At 40.4% G+C, this 25,954-nt stretch overlaps 1 protein-coding gene across 2 annotated transcripts in view; it reads right to left on the bottom strand.

Moving 5' to 3' along the window:
* Positions 1 to 1,315: 1,315 nt before the first annotated feature.
* Positions 1,316 to 25,954, bottom strand: part of AVL9 (AVL9 cell migration associated) — a 68,815-nt gene continuing 44,176 nt past the window's right edge. Inside the window, exons 10-17 of one of the 2 annotated variants that reach the window (XR_008420160.1) lie at positions 24,941 to 25,479; positions 16,730 to 16,864; positions 14,715 to 14,934; positions 12,125 to 12,242; positions 9,398 to 9,451; positions 8,831 to 8,919; positions 5,557 to 5,881; positions 1,316 to 4,737 (exon numbers count right to left, since the gene is read on the bottom strand). Coding sequence is in view for 1 of the 2 variants with exons in the window: in XM_053896779.1 (XP_053752754.1) it covers positions 5,766 to 5,881; positions 8,831 to 8,919; positions 9,398 to 9,451; positions 12,125 to 12,242; positions 14,715 to 14,934; positions 16,730 to 16,864; positions 24,941 to 25,479 (1,271 nt within the window). In the remaining variant the exon portion in view is untranslated. Of the gene's footprint in view, positions 5,882 to 8,830; positions 8,920 to 9,397; positions 9,452 to 12,124; positions 12,243 to 14,714; positions 14,935 to 16,729; positions 16,865 to 24,940; positions 25,480 to 25,954 lie in introns of both variants that reach the window. The other variant, XM_053896779.1, reaches the window with a different exon arrangement.

Genomic DNA, 25,954 nt, shown 5'->3' with positions numbered 1-25,954 from the left:
ATGGTCAGAATAGGACTGGCAGACACACTGACTTGATGCTGAGGGCCTGACCTGAATCTTTAAAATTCCCTACAGCTTTTGAGGAGAAATTGCCTGGGCGGGAATAAGCAGGAAAAGTAAAAGATGGTGGTCATAAGCCCAAACCAGAACGAGGAGTCTAATGAACCCCAACATCCTCATCACCTGGCTTCAACAACGATCCATATTTCATCATGTGGCTTTCGTCATTTTCCCACAGCTCTAGTCCAACATTCATGTGCTGCAGGAATGTAGCCGGATCCAGTGAAAGGTAAAACCCATACATTTAAATGGTTTGAATCTTGGTTCTTGTCCTATTGGGATGTCAGCAGTTCCAAATACAGGTGTTCACAGGTTATGCAAAGAGCATAACCATTCTGATCTCCTGCCCCAGGCTGCTCCCTGACTTCTGACTCCATGATCATACAAAGTATGCTTAGTGTGGGGAGATTAAGTCCAGGCAGAGAAGACCTTCACGAAAGGCTATTCCTTGGAAAAAAACTGGCCCCATAATCATACTCCTTCTAGATGTTACCAGATTCAAGAATTGCAACTCCCATCTTATCGGAGTAAAAAACAGGCAGTTCTGACCTTGGAGAGGAGGGGGAACCATCACCCCACCACAGCAGAGCCTGATGCCCAGTTGGCAGAGGTCCTTGGAAAAGGGGAGAGGCCGGTGGCACTGAGCTCTACTGTGGCCAAGTACCTCATCAGCTCCGGGGTGTTAACGGTGCACGTCAGAGAACACTGGTACCTCAAATTAACCCTACACTCAACTCAGCGCACGTTCCCATGGGGCAAAGAAATCTGTCTGCTTCTATGAAGCACATCACAAAGCTCATCTTTTGTACAACAGCTGTAAGAAAATCACCATACACGGAAATATATATGAAAATACGCCAGGAGCCCTCAGTGGAAATGCCAAGGGCTAGTCCGAAGCTTACCGGTCCAGATGGGAAAATGGGCTGCTTGCGACAATGTTCTATTCCCCTGGGGGTTTCTGTCAGTGAGCATGTGATATGACTGCACGACCAATCTCTGCTTGGTTATACTTTGTGCACTTAGCCTTCCACAGAAGCTAAGAGGCTCTTCCTGCAGAGGCCACCACCTTAAAAATAGAGGCACCACCATAAACAACATCAACACGAGAGTTTAAAGGAGTAACGAGTCCTTTAGTTGGGTCTGTGTGCTGGTTTCTTACACGAAGTTGGCACTGCTGTCCAACCGTGGAGCGGGCCAGAGACCACACCGACAACATGAAGGGTATTTCTAGAAAGACAGGCCAAGTACAACTGTGTGCAGGACAAACAGGATAATTTTATTCTTATGTTTCCTTAAAATAAAAATACAGAACTTTTACAATTCACTATGATTAGACGTGATTTATATTTTAACATTTTTTTTTTTTTTTTAACAAATGACAACGGAAAGAAAGAACTAGTACAAATTATAAACCTACTGGAGCAAAGAGAAACTATCTTTCTGATCAAAACATGTGCCACAGCCAAACCTCCTCAGAAAACTTTCTAAGATTTCTTAGCTAAACTTTCTCAGAGGTTTTGCGGGAAGCCTTTAATCTCAAATATTTAAACTATTTTTGTGACCACTAAATGCCTTCACCAACTTGTTAATCAAACGCTTCCTACATTTAGGAAGCAATGACCAAGTGGCCTGAAACACATTAAGTCTTGATCCTATTTTTCCAGCTATAAATTATTAATATTTCAAGAAAACAAAGTATTTTCTAAGCACAGAAGCTTTCTAAAAAACTTCAATTACCATTTCTGGCTCAGTACCTGACTGAAATGTTCAAATGTTTATATTGCACACAAAAAAATCTGAGCAGCATACTGTGTGTGTGTGTGAGAAGCTGATGAAAAAGAAGATTGGGGAAAAAACCCTAAATTGTGTCCCATTTACATGATTTAAATATATAGTTTCTATATCTTTAATTAATAGAAGTAAAAAGGTAAACTTTAGAACAGCACAGAAATACAAATCATTAGAGTTTTACAAAATATACTCAACCCCTATACGTGCACAATCTTTTTAATTCTGGAGTTACCATACAAGGGAGGAGCTAATTTCTTCCCCTTCATACGAAAGCAGGAAGTCACACGTACAAAGTTATTTATATGAAAACAATAAAGATCCACATTCCTCTTCTTTGTCCTTGACAAATATTTATGGAATGTTGGAAATTATGAAAAAACAATTCCAATGTCACGAAGTCCAAAGACCTGGAATGAAATACTCCCAGTGGCACACTGCGTTGCACAGAATGACAATCCTCTTTTAGAAACCAGGGCTGCGCTCCCTGTCAGCTTTAATGGCTGCCCACCGACCTGGGTGGAAAGGCCACGAATGCTGGGCCACCTCTGGTGGCATGCAAATGTTGATGCCATCTCGAGTCCCAACCAGCTCCCTGATAAAATAATGGACAACATGTAGCAGCTACTGTCCTAACAGGCTACTCGCCCCAACCGCTGACAAGGATAAAAGTTCATGCGGTTCAAGATCAGTCCACTGCCCCTTCCAGAGCTGAACGCTCCCCAACTCGTCACCAGGCCCAGAGGGAAACACGGGCTGTAACTTCCACAAAACAAAGTAAGAACAAAACCTGCCTGCCGGGGAGATAATATTATAGCTTCATTTTCAAACTTGTAACCAGTAGATTAAAATCCTAACTTCTCTGTAAAAGAATTCTTGTAACTTTCAGCACATTAAATACTGTGTCCTCAGAATACCTTCATTCAGATTGTAAGTACCTTGTTCCTCAATTTTGTGACTTCTAACTTCTCTCCCTTCCAAATTTGCTTTCTTCTTACGTTTCTAAAGTAAATTATCATAAAAAAAAATCCAATGCTTAATATAGAACTGAGAAAGCAACATAAGATTGAGGAAATCACGTCATATGCTCTGGTTTGCTGCCTGAGGATATTTCTGCTGTTTCTTAAAGCAAAAAGTAGCTAAGGATTGTTTTAGAGCTTGGGCACTAACTAGTAAATCACTAGGGGATCTGGAGATAGACTATTCATCCTGGTTATGTGAGTCAAATGCATACGCGAGATAACTCTGAGCCTCACTCTTGACATGCAACTTTTTCTCTTAACGCAGGTCGGGTAGCCTTAACTCTTTTCCTTCCCTATGTCAATTGTCATCACAATGCCTTAGTAGGAACTAAATGCCAGGGACTTTTCCCCAGCACTACTTTTAAGTTACCTAGGTAGCAGTGAGGCCACCACCAAGCTATAGATGCAGTCTGTGTGGCTGGCACACCCTGGAAAGGCCTGGCTGACCCTAGCTCCCCCAGGCCTACTTACCAATACTCAGTTCTTAGACACAAAGGGACTGGAGTAAGTGTGGCCAAAGCAGAACATCCACCTTTACCGGTGCTATGTCTAAAGATGGCCCCATGTTGGCTCCCGTGGCTCACAGAACCAGGAAGGCTACAGCTTCTGGGGCTGGCCACTCAGCTGAAGCCTGGAATCCAAGTCACAAGCACGCGGGCTCCCAGGACAAGGGGCCAAGCTTCCTGCCTTCAACTGTGCTGGCCGCCCTGGGGCCCCTGCCAACAACATATTAGCTTACGCTCCCTGAAAACTCCAATGCCTCCCAGAACCTGAAGGAAATATAGTTACAGTCTTTTGACTACTTCTCTGACAAAAGTTCTATCTTTTGAGATACTCACTTTATGCTGAAAGTCAGTTAAATGACCAGCTTAAGAGCTGAACTCTGAACTAGAAAAATTAATAGCAAGTTCATGTAAAGGTATATGTTAAAATGGGGAAAAAGTGATCTTAAAGCAAAGTTAAATTTCACGTAACCATTTTTATTTCAGTGGGATAGCAACGTGTAGATTGGCCTGCTTCTGAACAGTGAGAGATGAGAGTTTACCCCAAGCCTGCAACCCAAACAAACTGGAGGATGGACCAGCGGCGTGCCGGCCGGCCTCGCAGCTGCTCTTGACGCTGTGAAGCTTGGGCAGTAGAGAGCTAACAACTGCACACTAACACTAGACACCCCGACTAATGATGCGGCCTCATGAAACAGGATGTTAGAATGAATTCTTTATAGTCTCAGTGCAACACTAATTAAAGTTACCTTTTAAGGTGTTGTTTGGTTATTACTTTCTTCTCTTCAAATAGTATTTCCTGAGAAGGCTAACTTCCCCAGCAGAAGTGGAGTTAATAGAGTTCTCACAATAAGCCCTTTCATTGATCATCACTGAATTCTTGAGTTATTGTGCTCAAAAGGAAGTGCGCTTTTACGTTTGTCAGACTTGTGTTAAAACACAAATAGGAGATTTTAGAGACATTTAGATTATATCCCTATGTCCATTTCACATGCCCTAGAAGAATTTACTTCTTACATCAACATTTTGTAAGGGATAATCAAATATAATCACGTGTTCTCCTTAATTAGATCCCTTATTTTCCCAACACCCTATCATATGTAGATCATACTCACAACATATTTGCCAAGTGTCCTTTGTTACTGAAAAAAGTCTGTCCCCTGTAAGTACTCCCTGAGAACACCCATCCAAAGTCCCCTTGAAAAGCAAATGAGAGCTGTGCATGGCAGATACGTGAGGTCCAGCTGTATAAAAATCTTCAGTACGTAGCACACATGTGCATGTGTCTAAGGTGAAACCAGAGGTCCTTTGTGAAATAAGACTGATGTCACAGCTGTAGTTTTCTCCTCTTGCCTCTTGCTTTTCTAAACGTGAGTGAAGATGAGATTTCTATTTAATATTTATGGATCATCTCGTTTTTCTTTTATAAATACTTTTATAATGGGGTAGGGATTGATTACCGAAGGATTTTCCATCAGGGAAGTAGAAAGGCCAAGTGCCTTGAAAAGCTGTATGAAGAATAAGACTAAGAAAAAACCTGTTATGTCTGTAAACAGCCAATGGGAAACGGTTTAAAAGAAGAAATAGAAGGCACAAACTGCGGGTTAAAAAATGCTTGTAGAAGACTGCAAGATAACTAGAGTTGACAGAACTCACACCTAGGGCTTCTAAAGCCTTGCCCTAAATACACATTCTGGTTACACCACTCCAACACCACTGTGACATTCTCGATGCCTCAGAGCAAGTGCTTAGGACTGGGAAAGAATAAACTATAAACATAAAACAAAACACTTCATCCTCAGAACTACTGCCTCTGGCTTTCACGTTTCTGGGAGTCAGTGAATTGATAAGTGTGTTTTGTGGGTAGAGAACCAACAAACAAAAAACCATCACATAATCAGCAAAATAACAACAAAGGGCTGGACTGTATGGCCCCTTAACTTTATAAGCACATTTTAGGGCCAACTTGAAATTAAAATAGTAAGATAACTTAATTTTACCACATATAAATTACAATGGCCACCTGGATATTCAAACAGCAAAAGAGAACAAAATTTACATAAGTAAAAACTTTTCTAAAGTAAACAAATGTAGAATATCAGGACTGAAAATTCATTAGAAGGTTCACTGTGTGTTTTAATCAGGCTCAGACTGAAATAAAAGTAGTCAATTTAAACCCCAACCTGGAAAGCCATCCCCTCTATGGCTGCGATTTCATCTCTCCAGCATCCTGTGAATTCGTTTAGACAGAGGGCAACCATCCATGTAAACAGTTCGACGTACTGGTCCCCTGCCATGGACCTGTGGCCAATGAAGAGGAACAGTCTGGGAGCAGCAGACAGACAGGGAACACTTAAACTTAAGGAAGTGACCACGGCCTCTGGACACCTTGTCAGGGCTTCCCGTCGGGCGGCTCAGTGAGACTCTGGGGGGCGGGACTGGCGAAAGTGGAAAGCCAGGAAGACATAGCTGTCTTTGCACTGGAAAAAGCTCCTCCAACTGATTGGCCTGGAGGGAGAGGAGAGGAAAAACAAAAGGAAACATGTCTTCACTTTTGTTAGGAGATACTGAAAGACCAATGCTAATAAATGTTTATTTACTGTTACACATCAGTATGTTAATAGTTACTAAAACAGCATTAAAACATCTTTTTTAACGCTTATTTTTGAAAGAGACAGAGACACAGAGTGTGAGCAGGGGAGGGGCAGAGAGAAGGAGACACAGAATCCGAAGTAGGGTCCAGGCTCTGAGTGGTCAGCAAAGAGCCTGATGCAGGGCTCTAACTCACGAACTGCAAGACCATGATCTGAGCTGAAGTCGGACGCTTAACTGACTGAGCCACCCAGGCGCCCCACTAAAATACCGTTTAAGTTTCTAGGTTCAAAACAATCCCTTTCCATGGGCATATTTAGTAGGAAACTGGGTAACTTCTGGGTTAAGAGCCTACTCTCCTAAGCGTTCGTTCTGAAGGTGGTCAGCCAGTTCTTTCCTTTATATTTAGCATGCTAGGCCAGCGGTTCTCAGCACTGGCTGTGCATCAGAATCACCTGGGAGAGCTGAAAAAAAAACAAAAAACAAACTACGTGCTCTCTCGGTGGCTCACATCCAAGTTGATAACTGATAACCACCTCCCCAGGCAAGAGTGGTTAGGCTGTTCTCAGGAAATGTGCTTTTGTCATCTGAGACACTGCTGCCAGGGGCGCCTGGGTGGCTCAGTTGGTTGGGTGTCCGACTTCAGCTCAGGTCATGATCTCACAGTTTGTGAGTTCGAGCCCTGTGTCGGGCTCTGTGCTGACAGCTCAGAGCCTGGAGCCTGCTTTGGATTCTGTGTCTCCATCTCTCTCTGTCCCTAACCCACTCACATTCTGTCTCTGTCTCTCTCAAAAATAAACAAACACTTAAAAAAAAAAAAAATTTGAAACGCTGCTGTCATAAATGAAGATGCCGACTGCTCCATCTGCCTCAGGTCTGTCTGTTTTGTTTTAAAGAACCTTATCTCCAAAGCTGATGTACAAGTGAAATTACTGCAGTTAAATCATATACTCCCACTATTCTTAGACAGGGGAGTGGGGAAGAGAGCTGGCCTTAGCAGCACCATCACTAATAATGAAGTAACAATCGACATCATATACCTATATGAAGTAGAATTTTTCTATTAAAAAGAATTCAAAGTAAGTTAAACGCGTAATATTGTATGGAAATAAATGTTCACATCTTAAATTCCATTCCCTGCCATGAGACAGACCCACTGATGGGCTTTGTGCTCTATGTCTGTCTTTTAAAGGGTCCACACAGTACGTATGTAGCTCACTCACCCCGATTCTAGGTACACAGAATGTTAGAGCTCAGGCCTGCACAGAAATCACCTAATTCCAAGGCTTTTGAACTGTGTACAGGAAGGGTTAGTCAACCTTTCAAGGAAGCTAAGGAAGGAGATGGCACCTATTTTTACATATTGATGTGACAAAGCAAATATGGCAAAATGTAAATAACTGGTGAACCTGAGATAATTGGGAGCATGTACACTGTTGCACCATTCAAATCTGAAATTATATAAAAAAAAAAAAGTTAAACATATAAAAAAGGAACGAGACTTTTTTTTAGAATGGATATGGAACAAACTGCAAAGTATTTTAAGTGAAGAACACTCTGCACAAGAATGTAATATGACACCATGCTACCATTTGACAGGCTTCAGTTCTCAGGGTAACGCTGGCCTCATTAGATGAACTGGGGAGGATCATATCCCATCCACTACATTCTGAAAGAGTTTGTATAAAATTAGTATTATTCCTGGGGTGTCTGGCTGGCTCAGTCAGTTAAGCGTCCAACTCTTGGTTTTGACTCAGGTCATGATCTCATGGTTTCATGAGTTTGAGTCCCGCATAGGGCTCTGTGCTTGGAATTCTCTTTCTCAAGCTCTCTCTCTCTGTCCCTCTCCTACTCACGCTGTCTCTCTCTCAAAAATAGATAAAACTTAAAAAAAAAATTCAGTATTATTTCTTAAACATTTGATAAAATTCATAAGTGAAGCCATCTTTACCTGGATTAAATAAAAAACCTTATGGCATGGTTTTTATTTTTAATTCAATTTATTTACTAGATATAGGGCTATTCAAATTCCTGACTACTTACTGCATCAATTTTGGCAATCTGAGGTTTTTTTTTTTTTACTGTTTATTTTTGAGGTGGAGGGGCAGAGAGAGGGGAATAGAAGATCTGAAGCAGGCTCTGAGCTGACAGCAGAGAGCCTGATGCGGGGCCTGAACTCATGAACCATGAGATCATGACCTGAGCTGAAGTCAGACATTTAAGTGAGCCACCCAGGCACCGTGGCAATTTGAGTCTTTCAAATAATCTGCATATTTCATCTAAATTGTCAAAACTGGCATAAAGTTATTCACAATATTCCCTTATAATCTTTTTCATTTCTGTAAGATCTATAGTGATGTCCCCTCTTTCATTCCCAATACTGGTAACTTGTATTTTTTCTCTTATTAGTCTATGAAGGTTTTATTGATATTGTTGATCTTTTAAAAATCGCCTGTTCATTTCAGTGATTTTTTTTTACTGTATGTTAATACCTTAGAAGACAGCACTCTTAATGTCTGCTTTATTATGGTGTTCTACTACTTATACAAAAATGCAGGCAGCACAGGAAATGGGGACAAAACTCCAGTGAAATTTGAATCCTTGTAAGAGAACAGTGAATTCATCAGAAAATTGGTTTCTTTCCATCAGGTGTGGCAAAATTTGCTGAACTTTTGACATTACCTGATGTCACAAGAATTTTAACATTTTGTGAATATTTTCACAAAAACAACTTTTGTATTCAACACTCTTTTATTATAGGATACACAGATTTCTACAACTTTATGATTTTATCAATGACACACTGAGTACAGAGAAGAGATGTGTTATGATTCTAATCTGTTTCTGGCTAAGGGCATGTCTTACCAACAGCTTTTCCTGTTTGTACAACATTTCGGCTGGTTGTGACCATGACGTTTCCAATTTTTTTGCCACGTTCACTGTTTTGAACAGAACTGAGTAAAGCAAAGAAGTTTTAAGTACATTACAAAAATTCACACACAGCACCTTCTATAACCATCCCCCAAATTAGAATTGAGAAAAGAAGCTAAATTATTTGTTGTGCATCAATTAATTTAGTAAACTTTTAAGCATGTACATTTTCAGAAAATACTAAAATAACATGCAGATGAACCAAAAAAAAGGACATAAGGATGCATGGTTAATTCTCCCTACAGTTATGATTGGCTAAAGTTACTCCACCAGAATAAAAATGGCAACTCTGTTATTAGTTCACACCATTCTCTATGAGACAGCAGTGTTTTCACTCTGAAACATACACACTGCTGAGCTGAAGAATGTTATGCACATATTTGGTTACTATTTGAAGCACAAGTCTATCAAGTGGAGAAAAACAATTCCTAATTAGCAATGAAACACATGGCATAAACTCAGACATAAAAATTTTCCTAGTTTTTTTCTCTAAATACTCACTGTGAGAATCTTAACTTCATGTCTGACACTGAGTACTGGCCTTGAAAAGGATGACTGTAAAACAAAGTTTGAGTCTATTAGATTATAAGTATTTGACCAATAAAGCTGCAAAACAAAGCTGTCACAAGAAAGTATCAGTAAACCTTGCAGGGATGACTCAGCTGGGTGGTGGTGCTCTGCATGTGACAACAGGTCTTTGATCACAGCTCTCTATTTACAGTCTCGGGAGCCTCTCTGAGCTTAATTCCTCACTTGTAAAAAGGTGTTTTTTTGTTTTTTTTTTTTCCTTGGAGTGCGGTGGGTGGTTTGTGTTAATGCTACACTAATGTTCTGATTTATTTGGTCTGGGGTTGGGCTAAGCATCAATGTTTATTTTTTTAAGTTTAGTTTTGAGGGAGACAGAGACAGCATGATTGGGGGAGAGGCAGAGGGAGGGAAAGACAATCCCAAGCAGGCTCCATGCGGTCAGCGCAGAGCGTGATGTGGGACTCAAACTCACAAACTGTGAGATCACGACCTGAGCTGAAACCAAGAGTCAGACAGACACTTAACCAATTGAGCCACCCAGGCGCCCGCCCCTATTTGCACATTTTTAAAAACCACTGTCTTAGAATCCTTTAAAGCCCATTCCAGCTAAGCCTCTTATGAACCTGCATTAAAATCTGTAGAGTTGGTTCAGGGCACCTGGGTGGCTCAGTGGTTAAGCATCCGACTTCGGCTCAGGTCGTGATCTCACAGTATGTGAGTTCGAGCCCCACGTGGGGCTCTGTGCTGACAGCTCAGAGCCTGGAGCCTGCTTCAGATTCTGTGTCTCCTTCTCTCTTTGCCCCTCCCCAACTTGTGCCCTGTCTCTCTATGTCTCTGAAAAAATAAATAAATGTTAAAAAAAAAAAAAAAAAATCTGTAGAGTTGGTTCAAATTTGAGGCACCACAGCAAATGCAGAGACTGGATAAAGATCTGACCAGAAGGGGAGGAGACCAGATGGCCCTGCATGACACACTGCGGATGGTCGCAGTGGACCCCCCAAACCCCCCACCCCAGCACCACCACCACAGTGAGGGCCACCAGGCAAACAAACTCACATCTGTTTCCCTTCATCACTCTTGAAAATACAGGCCTTGTGGTTAGTGAGGGAAAATACTTTGAACTCTCAGCTCTTTCATTTAATACTATTAAGCTGTTTTTGCCTTTTAATTCTGTTTTTACCACATTCAAATGGCAACATAGGTTTCTGCTACAGCCCAGCGTGATGATTAAATCCACCAAAATCGTTGCTGAACCTAGTCATTTTTCTTGATAGATGATATAAAGGCTAACAGACATGTTCTTTACAACCCTGCTATACTTCATCCTTGCAGATGCTTCCCCAAGTTACTACGACATAAATATCTGGATTTTGGGGGGAGGGAGAGGGAATATTCTTCATAGCACCACTTATATCACATTCCCAGTCTAGTTAACTCTGGCTCCCAAATAATACAGTAGTCAGTACAAAGTTGATTTTTGTCTGACTCTTACTGAGAAGTTTAAAATACAAATAAAAACAAACGTTCAGTGTACACCTGATAAACATTCTGTTCATCATTACAAAAACATTTTAATAGTTTAATTTAGAAAAGAAGTTCTCAGGATGTACAGTAGTTCCCCCTTATCTGCGGAGGATACACTCCGAGATCCCCAGTGGATGCCTGAAACCACAGACAGTACTGAATCCCATATAATCATTATGTTTTTTCCTGTACATACATACCTGCGATAAAGTTTAATTTATAAATTAGGCACAGCGAGATTAACAAAAATTAATGATAAAACAATTATAACACTACACTGCAATCAAAGTTATGTGAATGTGGTCTTTCTCTTTTCCTCTGAAAATCTCTTCTGGCACTACATTCACCCTTCCTCCTCTGGTGATGGGAGAGGATAAAATGCCTACGCGATGAGATAAAGTGAGGTGAAGGATGTTAAGTACTGTGATGGAGCGTTAGATTGCTACTGACCTGACAATACATCACAAAAAAGATCATTTGCTTCCAGACTGCGGGTGACCCGGAGTAACTGAAACCGGAAAGTGAAGCCACGGATAAGGGGGTACTACCGCACATGTTCTATCAATGGGTCTCCTCACACTCCTCTGTTCCATTCAAAGACAACCTCATGTCATAATGGCCCCACGCCACAGCATATTTAAATGTCTTTTATGCCTACGCGGATAAAGTCTGTCAACATTCAATACTGCGACGGGTATTAAATTTTGTAGGATTTTAGAACCTGCGGTGGAAGCTAGGCTTGAGCACACACCCAGGAGTTCAAATATCAACTTTAGCTTTTCCACACTTCATGTTTTAAAATAACCTCTCAGTGGTATTTCCTTCAAGGTTTCTACCTGGTTTGACCATTCAGCTAAAGTACAGATCCAGGGAAAGGGAGAGAAGAACTGTCATGCATCGAGTATCACCATGTGCCAAGATTTCCTCTTCTGAATTATGCCAAGATCTGGGAGAAATGCAAATCCTTCCAAAAATGTCTGGAGCATTTTGTGTAAGAAGAACAGGGAAGCAGTTTTCAGCTGCTTCTCTGTATCTGGGATTTTATAATTTACTTCAGGAGATTTTTGGAGATATTCACAATGTCCTCAAAGTTAAAATACAATCCTTCTTTACATTAGGGCATACTTAGTAAATCCACCATGTTACATTCTATCAACCTTCAGAGGACGTGCTTACTTTGGATTTATTTCTGCAAGTGCCGGATGCTTGTTGCTGTTCCACACCCTGTAGTTGTGAGTATTCTTCCATGCTGTAACAAAGGTTGTCCCATAGTCCGATAGTATCTTTTCGTTATCTGTCAATCAAATATTTGAAAGTTGAGCTGGACTGTAGCCAGTCAGGGATGTGAAAATTAACAACCAAAAAGGGTGAAGGAATGGCTTTGTCCCCTCCACCCCCCTGCTTTATAGGGGAGATAGCCTACCAGATATCAGGAAACTTGGGTCTAGTTCCAGAAATCCTGTTAAGAAGCTATGTGGCCTTTGGCAAGTCACTTAATCACTCAGAACTTCATTTTCCTAACCGGAAAATAAGAGGGTTGAGCCAGATATATTCTAAGGTTCCTTATAATTCCAAAATATTTCCACGTTCTCCTTACCAAGGTTAGGAGGCATAGTATTATTTAACAAAAACTGTAGGCTGGACAGTAACTGTACTGATGTATACATATGGAGTAGGCAATCAGAGCATCTTTCTGTCTTTTCACAAATTGTCATTTTTCTATTAAAAAATTAGAATGAATACATGAATTGGTTTTTTAGTCACTTTTTTCTTCTTTGCACTTTATCACACTATTTGGTGAAACTCATTCCTTAATTTCCAAGCATTTCACTGTTATTTTACTTAAAATAACAAAGGAATTTTCATATTTAATGTTGAAAACTTTTCAGTTCAAAAAAAATTTTTTTAATGTTTATTTTTGAGAGAGAGAGACAGAGAGAGAGAGAGACAGACAGACAGACCCCGACCCAGACTCTGAAGCAGGCTCAGGCTCTAAACTGTCAGCACAGAGCCCAACGCGGGGCTCGAACTCAGACTGCGAAACCATGACCTGAGCCAAAGTTGGACACTTAATCTTAACTGATGGAGCCACCCCAGGAGCCCCACGGCTTTTTCATTATCATGAGGAAGCTTTAAGAGAGCATTTGTTCTGCTTGGAAGAACAGAAAACGTTTGGAGAATGGATTCGAATGGCTTTTTCTTCACATACTAATTATAAGTTGCTTGCTTTGAAGGTGAAACATGACTTTTGTGGCTGGGAAAAAGGAAGAGGATACACATGGCTCTAAATGCAAAATATACGGAACTTCTTTTAAGAACGTATTCCTCAAACAGTTCACTAGGCTGAATCTCCTTTAACAGCAGCATGGGCCTGAGTCAGATTATTTGAGTTTAAATCACAGCTCAGTCTCTACCAGATGGATGAGCAACCTATTTAACCTTTCTGTGTCTCACTGCCTCCCTGTAAAAAGATGACAGGGTATGTACCTCCAGGACTGTTGTGAGGTTGAAATTAGTTAGTAGACATAAGGTGTTCAAAATAAAACAGGTCCCCGCACGTATGAAATGTTCCAAAAGAAAAAGAAAAAGAAAAAGGCCAGTTACTACTATTATTCAGCACTTACAGCTATCGGGGCAAATATGTTTAAAAAGTAAATTACTCATGAAGCTAACATGACTGGTGGAGACTGGGGTTTTCTTACTAGATTACTGACTGATTCTGAACTTGAGCATTTAGTCTTGGGTGTCTCAGCCGCTAAATCTGTAGAAGAGGCAGATATCTAAAAATATCTCAAATAAGGACAGAGTGTTCCTTTATAAATGAAGCACACACCTGGAGCCTGGGTTCCAAATGTCACACACACTTCATGAACAACTAACCTGAGAGGTGACAGTGGTGGGTTGATTACAACATCTACTGACAGGACAATGTGAATGTACTTAATGTTACCACGGAACTACGTACTTCTACATGGCAAAGATGGTAAATTTTAGGTTATGTGTGTTGCACCACATTTTTAAAAACTTCCCCCAAACAGTGGTAGAGGTAATTGGAAAAAAAGGAAGAACAAAAGCTCAACACTCTTTTAACAACAACAAAAATCTACCAAATCTTTGCTACATATCCATGGTGGTAGGTGACCATGTTGCAAAAGCTCGTTGTGGAGCTTCACTTGCTTTTTATAGATTTTCTTCTCTATGGGGAATGAGATGGTTTTAGCACAGGGGTGAGTCTTTTAGCTGCTCCACCCTAACCATTTAGTAGGAATAGCTCTTAGAATGTGAAATTGGAAGGCTTAATCATTGGGAATGTGATTTCCAGTGATTTCCACCTTTTATATTTCTCTTTTCTCCCTTCACAGATCTTAAAAACATGTAAGCAGTGTTTATAAATAGCCCCCACATCCTGACATGTCCTTCCTTCCATATGGCAGAGCACAAAGCAGCCACGTAAAAGCGATGAAGACCTGGATTTACCGTCTTGGAAAGTTTTGGTTTTTTTTTAAATAAAGAAAAGCTAAGTTTCAAAAACTACTTGAAACGTGATCCACTTTTGTAAAAGGATCACCACAAATACCACAAAGCTAAAACCCAAAACATATAAACAGAAAAAGATCTGGGAGGATATAAAGTACTCAAAATGCTAAGAGAAGTTATCTCTGTATGAGGGAGTAACAGATAAGGTTTCAAAATGAAAATGTATTTCTTATGCAATTCAAAACCTCACAAAGATTACAAAAGGAAAAACTGGCTATGTGCTCCTTACCTAACTGCAGCGTGGCAGCCAGCAGCGCGTGGATGTAGACTGCAAACTGGGCTCGGATCCATTCATCACCTCCTTCCCAGCCTGTGCCATCCAGGAAGACGTCATCTCGGTTCTCCGTCACGTGCCTCACTAGGTAATCTGCGAACCTGAGGTCTGCGGTGGTCGGGTTAAGCAGCTTCCTGAGTTCCGGATCGTGGATCTGGATCAGAGCTTCTTCCACCTAGAGGGTACCCGGATACAAGTCAGAGTCTGGCCATTCACACAGATATCCATGTAACACTTTAAAGAGTCACTACTGGGAAGCTGAAGCTGGAAATAAGAAAATACGAATAACAGCATTCTCAAAAAGTGAGGCTAAGAGGTTTTTACACTGAAGTTTTTTCTTTACTTCGAAAATCCTCATTTTATGGTTTTAGAAAACAGATACATTAATATTTGATTCTGAGTTACAAAAGTAACACATGTTGATTCTAAATATATTAGAAAATGGAAATGTGCAGTAAAAATCACCTTTGTCACACAACCAGAAATAATTACAATTTGTAAGTACAGTTGCTAAAAATCCTTCGTTGAGTACATAGATACTTTGGAATATTCTTATAATGTAATATTTGAGATACAAAGAGATATATATAACTTACAGGCTACTTTTGAAATTAACAATAAATCACATAACTATGAACCCACCAACCAACTTCAGAACCAGAACATAACCAGTAATATTGAAGCAACTCTGTCCTTCCATCTTTACCCTCTGCCTGGGGAGGTATGGACCTATTTTTTTTTCCCCTCAAAACTGGGACCCCCAAATTTTCATTTATCATACTATAAACATTTTCCCATGAAGCACGTTTTGGTACTTTGTATTAGATATTATATGGGGCACCTGGGTGGCTCAGTCAGTTAAGTGTCTGACTTGATTTCAGCTCAAGTCATAATCTCATAGTCATGAGATCCAGCCCTGGGTCGGGCTCTGTACTGGGCATAAAGCCTGCTCTCCCACTCTCTGCCCCACCCCACTCCTACTTTCTCTCAGACACAAAATAAACAAATATTTTAAAAAAGTTTTATTTTTGGGATGCCTAGGTGGCTCAGTCGGTTGAGCATCTGGCTTTGGCTCACATCATGATATCGTGGTTCGGTTCGTAAGTTCGAGCCCCATGTCGGGCTCTGTGCTGACAGCTCAGAGCCTGGAGCCTGCTTTGAGTCTGTGTTTCCCTCGCTCATGCTCTGTCTCTCCCTCTCTCAAAAATAAACATTAAAAAATTTTTTTTTAAGTTTTATTTTTAAAACAATTTTTAAATATTTTATGTTTATTTTTGAGAGAGAGAAAGGGAGGGAGGGAGGATGGTGGAGAGGCAGAGGAAGAGAATCCCAAGCAGGCTCTGTACTGCCAGCATAGAGCCCAATGTGGGGGCGCAAACTCACGAACCATGAGATCACGACCTGAGATGAGATCAGGAGTTGGACATCCAACCAACTGAGTCACCCAGGCGCCCCCCCCCAAAAAATGTTTTATTAAAAAACAAAACAAACAAAGTATAAAAATCCAGGCTGGGTGAAATTTTAAAAAATTACTTCAATTTAAAAAGTGAACACGTGATTTAAATTTCTCATATGTTGATGTCAAATATTTATCTGTAGCTACTTCCTCTTCATATCAGGAGCAAATTAAACAGGTTAGAAGTATTTAAATTATTTAAACAATAAACACATTTTAATTTGATATTGTAGTGGGACCAGACTGCCTGGCTTGCAATCCTGGGTCACTCCCACTTACCAGCCGTTTAATTTCCCTGCTCCTTATTTCCCAAACGTGTTAAGATCTGGACAGCATCTTATATATCTCACAGATTGTTATGAGACTTAGATCACTTAATACACCCTAAGGTGTGCAGGATGCATGGGACAGCAATTTTTACCTTTATTAGTGTTATTCCCGTGCTGTTAGAATTCCAGTTAACAAAGAAACAGGACCAGCAGCGTCAGGGACATGTACTCATATGCAAACCCACCTCCACAATGGCATCACTGAGGTGCTTCTGTTGTCGGAAGAGGATGTTAGTAGCCCCGGCAACAAATCCGCGAACGGTGACGTCAGAGAGAAGGTGGTGCTGCTGCAATGCCATATATGGCAGACACAGATATCCCTACGAGTTACGAGAATAATAGACCACATCAGAAAATGATGGGGCAGCCACCTGTTTTCAAGCTGAGACAGCCAACAGCAGGAAAGGAAACTCCCAAACTTGTCCCACCGCCATACCGTCCCTAGCACAGTTGATCTCCGACTCACTACCTTACTTATTCCAGGGAACCCTCGGGTCTTGACTGCACGGAGTCCAGTTAGTCACTAACCTCTTCCATGTGTGCTGGTCTAACATGAAAATTGTTTTACTTGATCACTTTGTTCTCGGTTCAACTTAAAAGATTTCACGGTAACTAATGAAATGGATTTTTTCAGTTAGGAAATGAAATATTAAACCCATTAAAAAAGTATGTTGTTTAGTAGAAAGCTGTTAGTTCTTCCAGGAAAATTTGAAAACACATAACCAGTGACATACTGTTATGAGAACAGCAAAGCACTGCATATGGCATTTGTTTACTTGCCCTATTGTTAAAAATCATACGAAAATATTTCAAGATATTTGCTACATGTTTAAAGCAAAGAAAAAAAAAGACACTGGCAGTAGTTATATATTTAACTTCTGTTTGAACTGGTATTTGAAAATACTGCCCTGAAAATTATAGTCGAATTGCAAACCACAGCAGGCAGTTAAGTGTATAAAAGGCAGCATATTTCCTGAGAAATAAAGCTGTTAACACTGCAATGATGAAATGAAGGAGGATATGGCATTTCTGTTGGAAGACTATCAATCAAAATAGATATCCAACAAGTGGCACAATTTGTGTAATGAAGCCAGGAGGGCAGAATTGTTGAACCCCTGAACTTGTTTTCAATCTCAAGTCCTGTGACAGTTTTACTTTTTTTTTTTTTTTTTTCCACTTCTCATCACTTTTTTTAAACAAACACTGAACTAGAGAGCATTCTCTGGATGATGTCTTATTTTTGAGGGCAGGAGACATCTCTTTTGCTACTTCATGTTCTTCACTGTGTCCTGCGATGTGCTTTGTACCTAACAGGTTGTTGTTAAATATCTTAATATGGGAGAGAAGACTTCCAAAAGTTGGAATATAGGTCCAGTAACCTACTTTTATTCTTTTTCTTCACAGTATCTTCCTCCATTTAATAAAATGCTGACCGATAGAAACAGCAGAAATAACCCATTTATGCATTAGAGATACTCAGTACAGCACTTCTCAACCCATGCCCCTCTTGGGACTAAAGGCTGGAAAGACCCCTGTTCCTCATTCAGAATGACTCAGCTGGTAAGGCTCAGGGTTCATGCTTTACTTTGTGAGCTCTGTATTTTAAAACAGACTCCCCCTGATCCCAAGTACCTGTTTCTAAACATAAACATTACAATATTGAACTCTCTTTATATATTACACCAGCATGAAAACAAAGAAGTAGGTTTTAAAAAATCAATAGTTCAGGGGCGCCTGGGTGGCTCAGTTGGTTGAGTATCCAACTTCGGCTCAGGTCACGATCTCGCAGTTGACGAGTTCGAGCCCCGCATCGGGCTCTGTGCTAACAGTTCAGAGCCTGGAGCCTGCTTCGATTCTGTGTTTCCCTCTCTCTGCCCTCCCCCACTCATGCTGTGTCTCTGTCTCAAAAATAAAATAAACATTAAAAAAATATTTTTAAAAATCAAGAGTTCAAAGCTTTTAGAAATATTAAAAAATTACATTCCTTAAAAAACTACATGTATGCTTCTTTGACCAGCATTCTACTTCTTATATTATCCTACAGATACACCTGCTCATATGTGAGATTTGTAAAGAGTTATTTATTGCAGCCTTGTTTTTTATAGCAGCAAAATATTCGAATCCTAACCATTCATGGGCAGGGAACTGAATAAATCATTTGTCTATACAATGGAACATCCTGCATTGATAAAGGATGCTCTATACAATGGAACATCCTGCACTGATAAAGGATGCAAGTCACTTCCAAGGAATAGTTGGTGAAAAAATATAAAAATGGGGTATAGGGGCGCGTGGGTGGCTCAGGTGGTTGAGCATCCGACTCAGGTAATGATCCCAGGGTTGTGAGACTAAGCCCTGTGTCAGGGCTCTGGGCTGAATGTGTGGCCTGCTTGAGATTCTCTCACTCTCTAAAATTAAAAAAAAAAAGGGGGGGGTATCGTCTGGTACCATTTGTGTAAAAAAGGAGGGGAAAATATCTACACACTTATGCATATATAAAATACCCCCAGAGAAAACAAAAGACTAATAATGCTGGTTACCACTGTAACCATGCTTTGGAATCTTCTGAATACTGAACCATGTGAAAGTATTACATATTTATAAAATTAATTAAAATAGTTCAAAATAGTCTTAAAATTGTGTCACAGTTACTTTTAATAAATGATCTATTTTTCCCTAAATCTTTTAGAGCTCCTTATTGTACGGTGGCAACAAGAGCACAAATCCTTTCACATAAAGCAGCCTCCATACCCAAGCCCCCTCCTGGCTTTTTACTTTTCTAGGATACTTTAATTTCCATATGTGGAGCTATAGAATAGTAAAAACAAAAATCCAGGGGCACCTGGGTGGCTCAGCCGGTTAAGCGCCGGACTTCAGCTCAGGTCATGATCCCAACAACTCAGAGCCTGAAGCCTGCTTCAGATTCTCTGTCTCCCTCTCTCTCTGCACCCCCCCCCCCCACTCACGCTCTCTCTCAAAAATAAACATTAAAAAAAAAAATTCAAACAGTATTTGCACACCCATGTTCATAGCAGCATCATTCACAATAGCCAAAGCATGGAAGCAACTCAAATGTCCATTGACAGATGAACAGATAAAGTATGATATATGCATACAATGGAGTATTATTCAGCCTGAAAGGACAGAAATTGTGACGTATGTTACAGCATGGATGAACCTTGAGAATATTAAGTCAAACAGGCCAGTCACAAAAAGATAAATAATGTATGATTCATTTAGAGTAGTTAAAATCATAGGAACAGATGTATGGAAACCAATTTGACAATAAATTTCATATATTAAAAAAAAAAAATCATAGGAACAGAAAGGGTGGTTGCCTAGGGTCAGGGGTAGGGGTAGGGGTAGGGGTAGGGGTAGGGGTAGGGGTAGGGGTAGGGGTAGGGGTAATGGGAGGTTATGGTTTAACGGGTATAGAGTTTCAGTTCAAGATGAGAAAGTTCTGGAGATCTATAGCACAAGGATGTGAATGTAACTTAACATTACTAAACTGTATGCTTAAAAATGCTTTAAAAAAACCAGATAAATACATATACATATATACATATACACACATATATATGTATATGTATATATTATATATTTTAACACAGTTAAGAACCAGACAAAACCCCTACATCTCTGCTTGGTAAATCTAGCAGAACTGTCATGAGCTAATAATCCATGAGCTAATAATCTGAGCTGAAAAAGCAGTGTGTCTTCTCTCTTGTGACTTAGAAAGTGCTATAGTATGATCAAGACTGTATGCCATCTTCTCACCTCTCCTTTGGTCAGGGATGATAAACATGTTCATGAATTGGAAGCCTCCCTGGTATAGGGATGTCCATTCTCTCCACAAACTCTTATCTAGAGTTTGAAGATAATCCTAAAATTGATGTGGAAATGCAAAGGACTAAGAAACGCTTGAAGAACAATAATAAGAGGGGGAGAGCCTTTTCTCTGCCTGATAGGATATATGTACAGTGTGGGACCACCCCGGGGATAGATAAATATACCAATGGAAGAATAAGAGTCCAGAAAGACTCCTTCCTCAAACATACACAAACGAATTCCAGTTAATAATAACGAAATTGTGCAAGGCAAAACTATACAGCCTAAAATTTTTTTTATTATGTTTATTTATTTTGAGAGAGAGAGAGAGAGAGAGAGTACGAGTTGGGGAGGGACAGAGAGAGAGAGGGAGACACAGAATCTGAAGTAGGCTCCAGGCTCTGACTTATCAGTGCTGAACCCGACACCGGGCTCGAACTCACGAGTGTGAGGTCATGACCTGAGCCGAAGTCAGACGCTCAACTGACTGAGCCACCCAGGTGCCCCAAAACTACAGAGCTTTGAAAGATAACCCAGGAAACTGTCTTCATGACCTCGAGGTGGGGGTGGGGGGGATGCTTAAATAAGATTCCCAAGGCACTAACCACAAAGTAAAAAAAATGATGAACAGAAAAGGTATTTAGAATATATTAAGTCCCACAAATCAGTGACAAGGAAGTTTTTAGTTTTTTAAAAATGTTTTTATTTATTTTTGAGAGACAGTGCGAGCATGAAGGTGGGAGGAGCAAAGAGAAAGGGGGACACAGATCTGAAGCAGGCTGCAGGCTCTGAGCTGTCAGCACAGAGCCCGATGCGGGGCTTGAACCCATGAACCTCGAGATCACGACCTAAGCCAAAGTTGGACGCTTAACTAACTGAGCCACTCAGGTGCCCCAAGGACGAGTTTTGAACACATACCACAAAGGATATGGAAAGATGCTCAGCCTCAAAAGTAATTACAAAAAAAAATGCAAACCAAGAGACACAAGATACTATCAGGTTGGCTAAGTGTTAAACTAAATATTAAAAAGGCTGGCAATACCAAGTGTTGGTGAGAATGAAGAGCAATGGGAACTCACACCCTGCCTTGGGAATGGAGGACATTGCCACACCACTTTAGCAAACAATTTGGAATTCTTCTAGTAAAGCTGAGGGCACCCATTCCACATAATCCAGTATTCTTGCTTTTAAGTACTGAATGCTACAGAAACTCTGGCATGTGTCTAGCAAGACTCCTGAGTAAGATTTTCATAGCAGCATTACTTATAGTAACCAGAAACCGGCAACAATGGAGATGTCCATCCACACATCTGATTAGTTGCAGAATAGCTGAAAATGGAAAACTACATAGAAATAACAACATGCAATGTCAGGCAAAAACACGGATGAAACTAAAAACAAGGTCAAGAGGAAAAAAAAAGTGTGGTTCCAGTTACTTAAATAAAAATTCATAAACATGCATCCAGGACTTTTTGGCTAGCCAATCAAGGTATTTGTAGATTCCCTAAATTTGAAAATGACAAGCAGAGTGCCTGGGTGGCTCAGTCGGTTGAGTGTCCGACTCTTAACTTCAGCTCAGGTCAAGATCCCAGAGTCGTGGGATTGAGCCCCATGTCGGGCTCTGCACCAAGTGTGGAGCCTGCTTAAGAGTCTTTCTCTTTCTCTCTCTCCTTCCCTCTGCCCCTCTGCTCTGCTCTACTCACACATGCTCTCTAAAATGAATGAATGAATGAATGAATGTATGGATGAATAATGAAAGAAGAAAAGAAAGAGAAAGAAAACAAAATGACAAGCTGCAAGCAAGCAAACCAAATATAAGCTCAGAAGCAATAATTAAAGGAGGTTAATACATGTAGCAAAAAAAAAAATCTAGTTTCCAACTGTATGTTTTTAACTTTTTCATAAGTTTATCGTTTTACTAAAAAAGTTAAAATAAATTAGGAATTCAAAATCAAGTGCTCTTCTGATGGAGGCAATATTTTAAAAGCCAAGGGTACCAAATAGATATAATTTAAAAACCTAAGTAACTGATCTCTGAAAAAAGACACAAAAGTCTCAAAAAGAATTTAGTGGCTGCCTAAAATTATCTTCCCTATTTCTTAGATACTAAAAATAAAAATCCCTTTTATTCAATTAGAGTTGCCTCAATTGAGGGGACTTTTCATCGGAATTCCATTTATGGAAAGACCTAATTTTTACCAAATAATAAATATTATCTCATACCTGGAGAAGAGGAGGCAGAAGTGGACTCATGACACTAAAACAAGTGGGAACCCTAACTCCCAGGGCCCCAGGCCTTCGGGCTGCCCCTAACCCTAACTGCTTTGTTCCAGTATGTAGACAATTCTAGTACTCTTTGTGTTTTTTTTTGTTTTTTTTTAAATGTTTATTTATTTTTGAGACAGAGAGAGACAGAGCATGAACGGGGGAGGGTCAGAGAGAGGGAGACACAGAATCTGAAACAGGCTCTGGGCTCTGAGCTGTCAGCACAGAGCCTGATGCGGGGCTCGAACTCACAGACCGCGAGATCATGACCTGAGCCGAAGTCGGCCGCTTAACCAACTGAGCCACCCAGGCGCCCCAAGTACTCTTTGAATAGTAAGGTAGGAAGATTTAAAATCAGGGAAAGACATAAGAAAAACCCTCAGGATGGTCTTCCACATCTGAAAATACTACCCCAACTTGTTTAGCTTTTTTCCATTTCCCTCATTCTCCTTCAACTTTTCTCTAGTTCTAAAGTGGTCTAGTCCAGCAGAGTGTATATATGATATAGGAGAATTCTCTAATTTTCCTCCTCCTTCTTTGGTTCCCCTCATTCTTTCCCTTTACCTTATGGGTACTGTACCCAAACACTGCCTCTAATCCCATCTTCTCTCCCTCAGCACCCAGGTTTCTTCTCTACACTTCAGAAATCAACTCTCGGGACAGGTTCAAGCATATTTTAGCATCTGGGATAGATGGCAGTGATTCAGTAAGCCTCATTTCTGAGAGTGACATGAAAGGCATCATTCTCCAGCAATTTCAAGTACCAGAGAGAAGACTAGAAAGCTGGAGAGCTGAGGAATCTCTTCCAGACATAAATGTTTTTATTATGTAGAAATTTGTTTCTATTTATTCATATGCTAACTGAGTCAGGGGACTAGTCAGCTTATTATTCTCTTCAAAGCTCAATATCCTGGGGTGCCTGGGTGGCTCAGTCGGTTAAACTGCCGACTTCGGCTCAGGTCATGATCTTGCGGTCCGTGAGTTCGAGCCCCACATCGGGCTCTGTGCTGACAGCTCAGAGCCTGGAGCCTGTTTCAGATTCTGTGTCTCCCTCTCTCTGCCCCTCCCCCGTTCATGCTCTGTCTCTCTCTGTCTCAAAAATAAATAAACGTTAAAAAAAAAAAAAAAAAAAAAAAGCTCAATATCCTACCTTCAGGAATATTCTGCAAGCTTCTCTCTGGCTATTTTTAAAATCACTTTTAAGAACTTTGGCTAACCTAATTCCTTCTGTATAATAAATCTTTCATAATCTTCAAGAGAAAAAAAAGCCTAAACACAATTCACTTTTAAGAATATTTCGTGTCAACTATACTTCAACTAAAAAAAAGAATATTTCACACTCCAAAGTTACTGAAAGAAATCAGCGTTTGCATTTACAATTGTGATTAAATGACAAATTAATCAGTGCATAATAAAACATAAAACCAAAAAGAAAAATGATTTACCAGCATGATAGCAGTAAGCCCATCATACACTCAGTATTGGTATAATGCACACCAACAGACTATTCTGCCAAACATGGTTTATTGACAGCCCACAAAATATATGTTTATTTTGCTTTAATTCAGCAACCTCATGGACAAAAACAAAATCCCTCCCCAGTTAATCACCCTCTTGACATCTCCGCAATGATAAAAATTAGAGGGTCAGTGGGTAATGCAGCCACGTGAAGGCTTCAAAAATATAGGCAGTTCTTACACCCTCATGGGAGTTCAGAAAACCCACAACTGGTGGCTACTGACCATACCTAGTAGAGTGAGAACCCTGAGTTTTCTCCCCAGGTTCCTAAATCCCAGCTTTAGGAAACTGTGCATTAGTTTGATCATAAAATCAATTAAGGTAATTTCAGAATCCCCTAGCAGGCCACAAAATGAACAAAGCATTTCCCATTATCTATGCAGCATTACTAACACAGGGCAAATACTTATTTGTAAAGTTGGAGAAACCCAGGAAGAATTCATCCTAGAGGAAGAAATACATGTTCAAATCAATGCTACCCATCTTCCTTTTCCACATAAAGTTTTACTTCATAGATAAAGGATGCTATTTGGAGAAAATCATAAAATTTGCTGTAGTTACTAGAAAGGTGGATCTTGCAAGACACATGGATAGAAGAACTTAGAACCTAGTATGGTACCTGGCATATGTGACACTATGGTCAGAGACAACCACGGCACTATACATATGTATCTTACGGTTTTCAAGGAAAGTTTTCAGACCTGAAAATATGTTCAATACTGTAAGTTAAATTCCAAAAGGTTGTCAGTTTCTTTAAGGGCCTCAATAAGGAACACAAGCTTTACCTTTGTGAAGATGGCCAGGGGCATGCCATACTGGTCCTCTTCCAAACCAGAAATTAGCCCTGGTATCAGGACCACCTGGCCTGTATTAGCTTGAGGTTGTACAGTAATTGGAGGACTGTCTGAGGGCACAGACTCCTTTGGAAATGAGTTTGTCTGTTCTGACCCCGCCTGTTCCTTTTCTTTCAAGGTGGGGTCCTCCAAGACACTAGGATCCAAGGTCTCCCAGTCACTTTCTGAAGATTCTGGAGATGGGCGAGAAGGAGGTTTCAAATATTGACTGGTATCATTGGGTTCCTGTCCTTTGCTGCTGTCCTCTTCCGCTTGGAGCAAAGGTTCTTCAGTCTTGATGCCAGCATCTCCTCCATGGTTCCCTGTCATGATTTTCTTAACAGTTCCTGAGTTGGTATTTAACATTTCAGGCGCAGACATAGAAACCAAATCATCTGCAGGTGGATTACTTTCATGAAGCCCAGCATCTTCAGACATACTCTTTCGGGGTCTGTACTGAGAACAGTCACTGAGACCATGTTCAATCATGCCTACAACACACAATGTTGGAGAACATCTAGGCTTACAATAAGGTGGGAGAAAATAAGAGTTGCATATTCCATTTTAATTAGAACTAGAACTCTCCTATAAAAATTTTAATAAGTTATGCTTGCATATATTTTAATTAAAGGAAAAAAAAAAGACAAGAAAAATCTCGTACAAAAGAGAGAAACTCAGGGGTGCCTGGGTGGCTCAGTTGGTTGGATGGCCGACTTTTTATTTTAGCTCAGGTAATGATCTCGTAGTTCGTGAGTCTGAGCCCCACACTCGGTTCTGTGCTGACAGGACTATAGATCCTGCATGGGATGTGTCTCCTCTCTCTGCCCCTCCCCTGCTTGTGCTCCCTCTCTCTTTTAAAAATAAACTTAGGGGCGCCTGGGTGGCTCAGTCGGTTAAGTGTCCGACTTTGGCTCAGGTCATGATCTTGCGGTTCGTGAGTTCAAGCCTCGCGTCGGGCTCCGTGCT

The sequence above is a fragment of the Panthera pardus genome, unplaced genomic scaffold (genome assembly GCF_024362965.1).
Source record: "Panthera pardus isolate Hobbes unplaced genomic scaffold, ASM2436296v1 HiC_scaffold_8, whole genome shotgun sequence".
Taxonomy (NCBI): domain Eukaryota; kingdom Metazoa; phylum Chordata; class Mammalia; order Carnivora; family Felidae; genus Panthera; species Panthera pardus.
The sequence above is the reverse complement of the archived record's forward strand: the minus strand, read 5'-3'. Positions and strand labels throughout refer to the sequence as shown.